Genomic DNA, 8921 nt, shown 5'->3' on the forward strand with positions numbered 1-8921 from the left:
AAAAAAAAAAAAAAAAAAAATTACCTGAACGGGTCATGTAAATATATACATTTTTTTTTTTGTTTTATTTTTTTAGGTGGAATGATTATTGGCATAGATGAAAATAATAAACCTGAACTTTTTAAATTTGATCCTTCTGGTTTTTGTGCGGGATATCGTGCTTGTGTTATTGGAAACAAGGAACAAGAGAGCATAAGTGTTTTAGAAAGATTATTAGAAAAAAGAAAGAAGAAAATACAACAAGAAACAATAGATGAAGATATACAAAACACCACCATTTTGGCAATTGAAGCTTTACAAACAATTCTCGCATTTGATTTAAAAGCAAGCGAAATAGAAGTTGCAATCGTATCAACAAAAAATCGTAATTTTACACAAATAAGTGAAAAAGAAATAGATAATTATTTAACATATATAGCTGAGAGGGATTAAGAAACATATATATATATATATATATATGTGACAATATTTGTGTCAGATAATATTTTTTAAAAAAGTTGATAATGTTTTTAATTTTTTTTTTTTTCATGTATGGTTATATAAAATCATCCTTTGCATTTTTATTTTTTTTTTCTCATTTATATATGCATATGTTATGGCCATTTACATAAATATATGTATACATACATACATACGTACATATATATATATATATATATATTATGTAAAGTTTAAAACTCAAGATGATATTTTCATTATGAATATTTTTTTCTTCTTTTTATAAAAACAAGAAATGATTTATAATTATATTTATATGCGTTATAAATTTTAAGACTAAAAATTTTATTTATACGTGTATATATATATATATATATATATATATATATATATATATATGCATATATGAACAAGGTATATATAAAAAAAAATATAATAATAAATAAATAAATAAATAAATAGATATATATATATATATATATATATATATATAAAGAAAGAAATCAAAATATATATCAATTATACCGATGTTATCTTATTTTTTAATTAAAGGAAAAAAGTATAAATAAATATTTGTTCCCATACATTTAAGACGTTACAGAAATGTAATTATAAAAAAAATAATTAATATATATATATATATATTTATATATATATTTACAAAATATTATGAAAATTAAAAAAACAATTAAAAAATAATAAATAAAATGGGTTATGGATATATTATTTTTCTTATAAAGAAAAAACTTAAAAATTAAATAACGAATTATAATAAGACGTAGAATTATTTATCAATTTCACAATTATATATATATTAAAAATAAACATATTTGATATATATATATATATATATATATATATATATATATATATATATGTGTGTTTATAATTTTTATTTTGTGAGTACATACTCCTATTATATAATTCTTCTGAACGGTTGTTATAATTCATAAAATTATTATTGTTCACGTTCATATCCATAAAAATAAACATATTGTATATATATATATAAATATATATGTATGCGTCCATATAAATTTATTAAGGTTAATAATATACATATGTGTATGCTACTTTTAAAATGATAAGATATGTTATTTATTTCGTTGTTCTCTTACATTGAAGAATCGTCATTATTGTAAAAATTGCTCTAAAAAATGAAGCATATAAATACAAACATATATATATTATATATATATATTATATATATATATATATTATATACATATATTATTAATTTCTTTTATTTTACCGTTCTTCGTTGAGATGACCTATCATAGGATGGAGGAATGTTAGGAGGTGGAGGAGGTAATTTCCATGATTTCCTTTCAGAACTAATTGTAAAATTATTCATATCAAAATTTCTAGATGTATCTTTTGTTGATGCATATGGATCCTGCATTTCTGAATGATTCTTAATATTTTTCTCATTTTTTTTCTCATCCATTTTTAATTTCATATCATAATCTATTCTTCCTCTTTTGTCAAATCTTTTATTTGAATATATATCTCCTCTTCTATTCATTTCATGTGATTCTTCTCTTCTTCGTTTAACATTTCTTTGATCGTTCATCATACTATTTCTATGGTCGTTCCTCATACTATTTCTATGATCATTCCTCATACTATTTCTATGATCATTCCTCATGCTATTTCTATGATCATTTCTTTGATCATTTCTATGATCATTTCTATGATCATTTCTTTGATCATTTCTTTGATCATTTCTATGATCATTTCTCATACCATGACCACCCCTCATACTATTATTATCATTTCTCATACTGTAACCACCCCTCATACTATTATTATCACCCCTCATGTTATTATTATCACCCCTCATGTTATTATTATCACCCCTCATGTTACTATTATTATTCCTCATGGGCTTATAAGAAAAGTTTGCGTGCGATGCAGATACATTATTATTAAAATTTGTATGCCCGTTCACATTTGAAACATTATAATTTCGATAAACAGATGATGCATTATTTTTTCTACTTGTGCCTTCCCTTTGGTTTTCGTTTTTTCCATATTTTTGTTTTATTTCTTCTCTTTTGGTGTTATCATAATTATTATTGTGCATGCTATTTCTAATGTTGTTATCATTTCTATATGATTTATTAAAATTATTTTGTATATTATTTGTGGCATGTTTATATAAGAGGGTGTTATTATTTGTGTTATTTTTATGACGATTAACATTTCTCTGAGTATTCATGTTATTAATATTGTGACGATGATTATTATTGATGGTATTCACATGTTTATATGATTCATTTTTTGGTGTTGGTAATAAAGGAGGTTTATTTTTATTATCACCTAAAGTATTATAAAGACCATTTTTATTAAATTTTCTTTTCATGATTCTTTTTGAGTTATTTTCATTTGTATTATTATCTTCTTCATATTGTTTATAATCTTTTTTAATATAAAAATTTACACATAATTTATTAAAATCTGTGTTGACCGTTGTAATATATTTATTATAAATGTTTGTTAAAATATTATATTCAAAAAATACATTTACATCATTATTCAAATGAAAAAAATCAAATGGATTCAATACGGTTTTCCATAAATCATCATTAATACAACATGCTCTTTTATTTTTTATCATATTATTTATATGATTTTGATAAATATAATAAGATGGTATCATATTATTATTATTATTATTATTCATATTATTATGGATACTTGAAATTTTTTCGTTTTTAAAATGTTTCGATGTTTTTATATTATGGATATATAACTTATATCTCATTTGATTTATATGTTTTATCTGTTCATTTATGGATTTATAACATATTCGTGGTTCGTTAAAAACAGAATAATATAATTTTTTTAAAAAATTATATGAATCTATTTTATAATTATATTCCATATGGGGTATCAAGACAACTAATCCTTCTGGTATAGTAATTTTGTTTTTCTTTTTTAAAACAAAAGAATAAAATTTACAATTTTTTAAAAATTCATTATACATAAAATGATGCCCATAAACTAATGGATAGTAACTATTTATAATATCTTCTATATGGAATATTGTATTTATTTTTTCTTCTTTTTTTATATGTTCATAAAAACAAAAAATTTTCATTAATTTTTTTAAATTTATTTCATATAACAATGGAAAACGTATTATATTTATTAATCCACTTTTTTTCTTTTTTAAATCATCATTAGTATATATATATTTTATTATTTCTATATCTTCAAAAGTAGATGTATTCACATCGTCCAATAATTCATTTATCTCATTATCTTTATTGCGATCATCTTCAAATATATCTCTTATATTATTATCTTCATCTTGTGAGTACTTTTCTGTTTCTTCTTCAGCGTTATCATCACTATAATCAGCATTACTCTCATCATCATAAATGGAATTGTTATTAATGGCATCATCATCATAAATAATATTATTATTATTAATGGCATCATCATCATAAATGGAATTGTTATTAATCGCATCATCATTAGAAATAATATTATTATTATTAATGGCATCATCATTAGAAATAATAATATTATTATTAATAGCATCATCATTAGAAATAATAATATTATTATTAATAGCATCATCATCTTTTTTATCATCATCTTTTTTATTATCTTCTAAATTTATATCAGAAGAATTTATTAAATTTACATTTACATCTTTTTCATGTGTATAATCTCCTTCTTCGTTTTCATCATAGTATTCATCTTGTCCGTTTAAATTATTATCTTCTTCATAATTTATGGTGCCATCTACATTATCCATGTTATGATCTGCATTACTATCCATGTTATGATCTGTATTACTATCCATGTTATGGTCTGCATTATTATCCATGTTATGATCTGCATTACTATCCATGTTATGGTCTGCATTACTATCCATGTTATGGTCTGCATTACTATCCATATTATGATCTGTATTAGTATCCATATTATTCAACATTAAATTCTTGAGCGAATTAATCGTATCATGTATACTTTCCTTTTTAAATCCATCATTACCATTTGAATAAATTTCATTGTCGTTTAATGACATATCGTTTTGTGTTAAATCATTCGTATCGTCTGGTTCATTTTTATTATTTTCTTCCTCGTCTTCATTTTCTACAAAGTTTTTTAATTTTTCGCTCGTCCAGAATAAATGAACATTTGAATTTTTCATACTTATGTAGGTAATTTCCAAAGTTACAAGAATTAAAAAATAATATATTCTTAAGGTGGTTACTTTGTCATTATATTTCAGTTGAATATCGTTAATATTAAAACTCAGGCCTACAAAAATATGATAAGATGAGGGATGAAGGTATAAGTAACAGGAGCGTTTTTATTTATACATTTATATTTTTTTTTAAAATAATAAAACATTTGTCATATAAAAGAATAAAAAAATAAAAAATAAAAAATAAAAAATAAAAAATACACAAAAAAAAAAAAATACACAAAAATATATATATATATATATATATATATATGTATATGTTTTGTTTTGTTTTGTTTTGTTTTAATTTTCTTACCAGGAAGTATCAAAAAAACGGCCTTAAAAAAGTTCTTTGGGAAATAAGACTTTAAGTTAAATAAGTTTACATTAAATATAATATGAACATTTTTGCTTGCATGCCTTTCTTTAAATTTCCTTGTAAAATCAAAGGGACCATATTTTGTTGGCACATCATCTATTTCTCTTTTTTCATGTAAGGACTTGTTTATTTTTTTTTTTTCTAGATCTTTCAACAATAAGTTCACCTGAAATTCCGTTAGCGTGCCTTTAAAATAAATAAATAAATAAATATATATATATATATATATATATATATATATATACATATATATATGTATGTATTTTATTTTTTTCCTTTAAACTCACTTGCTATGTATATATTAGATGATGCATATGCCTCGATTATATAATTTGAAAAAGAAAAATTTTCATCACCTATTATTAAAACATTTTGATCACACAAATCATTATCAGCATCATCTTCTTCATCATCATCTTCATCATCTTCTTCATCTTCTTCATCATCTTGTTGTTCTTTTTTTTTTTTTTCATCATCTATAATGTTTTCATTAATATCATCATTATTATTATTATTTTTATTCTTTACCTTTTCATTATTAGGATCTCCCTCTATAGTACTACCATTCTCATCATTCATATTTTTCATATTTTTAAAATATAAGTAAAATATATATAAACTCAAAAATATAAAATAAAAATTATATATTTTAAATGGATACAAATATAAAAAATTTCAATTATATACATATATATAATATAAACATATATGTATGTATTTATTTATTTATTTATTATGTTGGCTTCAGCTTTCTTTTTTTTCAAAAATTTATTTTATATTTTATTCATTTATAATGTATATTTAATTTATATACAAATGTGGTAATATATGAAAAATAATAATATATATAAATATATATATATATATATATTATATATATTTTTATTCCTTGATAATATATCGAGAAATTAATTTTATAAATAAGCATATAATTATAATTATAATATATTTATATATAAATATTATTATATTATAATATTATATATATATATATATATATATATAATATGCAATATATAAAATTTATATGATAGGATATTAATATATATACATAAATATAATATAATATAATAATAATATAATATAATATAATATAATATAATATAATATAATATAATATAATATAATATAATATAATATAAAATATATATATATGTAATACTCTTATATCTTATATGCTTTATTTATATATTTCATGTGCTAATTATATATTTTAATTATATATATAAGGGGAAAAAATATAATATAATAAAATAAAATAAAATAATATAAGGGGCTTGCTTTACCTACATAATATTTTATCTATATAATATGTACATATATTATAATATATATATAAATAATTTTATACCTTTTAAAAATATATTTCAACTATTATATAATATTTTATTTTGTATACTTTCTCATTTCATTAAATAATAAAAATATAATGATTTTTTCAATTTTTTCAATTTTTTCATTTTTAATTGGTTATAAGGATTAAAATAAAAAAAATTCATATAATTCAATATATATATATATATATATATATATATATATATGTATTTATTTATTTATTTATTTTTATGTTTCTCCTCTCTCCAGGTGTAAATAAATTTTTTTTTTTATTTTTATTTTTTTTTTATTTTTTATTTCATTTTAATATAATATAATATTTGTATTGTTATAAGTTAAAGGTTGATAATATAATAAATACATATACGGAAAAATGAACATATATATAATATATATAATATATATATATATATATATATCAAAGTATAATGAGAATCCCCTAGAATAAATAAATGAATAAATAAACATATATATACCATATATACAATATATACAATATATATCTATATATATATATATTTATTTTATTTGTTTGTGTAATAGACTAATATACATATCTATCACGTGTTATAGAATAAATCTTTTTAATTTCTTCATTATATTTTTCAACATCTCTTTTATTTAACACTATAGGTACTTTTTGACCAGATGTTGTTAAAATTAAGATATGAATAATTATATTTATATTTAATGATGTTATCTTTGTATTATAATAATTTATATAACTGTGAAGAGTATGTTTATTATTTGTTAAATACCTAGGTCTGTTGGTATATTTTGTCATTTCAATTAATTCAATCAAGTGTTTTAGATTTTTTACTTTTATATTATTTACTTTAAGTACAATAGAATCAGTATAATAATATCCTGTTGTTATTTTTGTTGGTAATATATTTTTTAATACAACTATTTCATCTTTACTTTTTTTTTTAAAATTATTATATAACATTAATTTATTAATTTCTGGATTTTTTGTATACACATATAAACTTCTTGTTAATATAGAAAAAACAATTCCACCGTATATAAAATATTTATTTCGTTTGTCCCAATTATGTTGTTTTAATAAATATTTTACTTTATATAATTTTACCATGACACTTTTTATTTTTTTATTTCTTACTATTCTAATTATACATAAATCGTTTATAAATTTCTCATTAAATAAATGTTCAAAACCCACCGTTTCCTCGTCCCTTAGTATTACTGTCCCATCGTTGTTAATATCCTTACCATCTACCCTCAGAATTATGTCGTTATTTTTTAGACCATAGCAACTTTCTTCATCCTCACCATGCATATTATAATAATAATAATAATTATTATTATTATTATTATTATTATCAGTATATATTTTTTTTTTATCACTCCTAATAATGTTTGAGTTCAAAATATATGTGCAATAGTCTGTATCCCCCTGAAGATTATCTGTATAGTCATCATCCACATTGTGGTGTGTATCACCAACATGGTGGTGTATATTATCCATATCATGATATTTATCATCTTGTTTACTCATATGACCTTCAAACACCTCCGTTATCAATATCCCAACGTTTTTTTTTATTATTTTTTTTCTTTCCATTTCTTCTAACCCTAAGGCTTCACGTAGGGAAGGGTTTTCCAGAGGTTCGTACTTGACTCCCAAAAACGCGTATCCTGTATAGTCTTTATTTTTATGTATATCTAAAAGAAAGTGACTAATTATAGTACTAGGTATAATGTAAGATATGTTATTAGAAACCTTGTAGGATTGAAAGCATATACCTACAACTTTCCCTCTGACAAGAGCTGGACCTCCGCTATTTCCTGGGTTCAGAGGGGCATCTATTTGGGTTAACAAAAATCTTGTCGAAGAAATGTGAATAAAAATAAATAAATATATAAATATATATACATAAATATATATACATAAATATATATACATAAATATATATACATAAATATATATACATAAATATATATATATAAATATATATACATAAATATATATATATATATATATACATATATACATATATATATTATTATTTTTTGTGGTGTCCATACTTATAATTTGAGTGTTTATAATACTGCACGTCTATTCTACTTACAATACCTTCGGTTACACTTAACTTATCCCCCCCTGCTGGATAACCGATAGTTATAATTTCATCCTTTAAAGAAGGGAGAGCTCCAAAATGAAGAGCATACACATCATCAAAAAAACTTTTATCTTCAATAGTAAGGATTGCTATATCTACATCATGAGCAACGTACAAAATCTTCGCCTCATATTTTCCAGAATTTCTACAAGGAAGAAGATGATATATTTTTTTAAAACAAAAATATTCATCTTATATTATAATATTCACACATATGTATATAAACAAGTGTAAATGTATAAATCTATGAATGTACCCACGTGCATTTTTATATGTTTATATATTTATTTAACCCGTGCTTTCTTATTAATATCCTAGTACTATAGGAAATATTGTGAGCATTGGTTATAATTAGATGACCCTCAATAATAAACCCCGATCTGTCAAAAAAAAAAAAAAAAAAAAAAAAAAAAAAAATATA

At 20.7% G+C, this 8921-nt stretch overlaps 3 protein-coding genes across 3 annotated transcripts in view; 1 reads left to right on the forward strand and 2 right to left on the reverse strand.

Moving 5' to 3' along the window:
* Positions 1–432, forward strand: part of PRSY57_0807100 (proteasome subunit alpha type-6, putative) — a gene marked incomplete at both ends in the record, with an annotated part of 1623 nt that extends 1191 nt beyond the window's left edge. The window contains one exon of the mRNA XM_012907012.1: positions 77–432. Within this exon, the coding sequence (XP_012762466.1) occupies positions 77–432 (356 nt within the window). The remainder of the gene's footprint in view (positions 1–76) is intronic.
* Positions 433–1552: 1120 nt separating this feature from the next.
* PRSY57_0807200 (hypothetical protein) lies at positions 1553–5684 on the reverse strand (the record flags this gene model as incomplete). Its single annotated transcript, XM_012907013.2, has 4 exons — positions 1553–1588; positions 1691–4716; positions 4959–5207; positions 5309–5684. The coding sequence occupies 4 exons, from the start codon at positions 5682–5684 to the stop codon at positions 1553–1555; spliced, it is 3687 nt and encodes a 1228-aa protein (XP_012762467.2).
* A 1216-nt stretch (positions 5685–6900) lies between these two features.
* Positions 6901–8921, reverse strand: part of PRSY57_0807300 (serine protease DegP, putative) — a gene marked incomplete at both ends in the record, with an annotated part of 3782 nt that continues 1761 nt past the window's right edge. The window contains 3 exons of the mRNA XM_012907014.2: positions 6901–8203; positions 8406–8645; positions 8794–8880. Of these exons, the coding sequence (XP_012762468.2) occupies positions 6901–8203; positions 8406–8645; positions 8794–8880 (1630 nt within the window). The remainder of the gene's footprint in view (positions 8204–8405; positions 8646–8793; positions 8881–8921) is intronic.

The sequence above is a fragment of the Plasmodium reichenowi genome, chromosome 8 (assembly GCF_001601855.1).
Source record: "Plasmodium reichenowi strain SY57 chromosome 8, whole genome shotgun sequence".
NCBI classification, from domain to species: domain Eukaryota; phylum Apicomplexa; class Aconoidasida; order Haemosporida; family Plasmodiidae; genus Plasmodium; species Plasmodium reichenowi.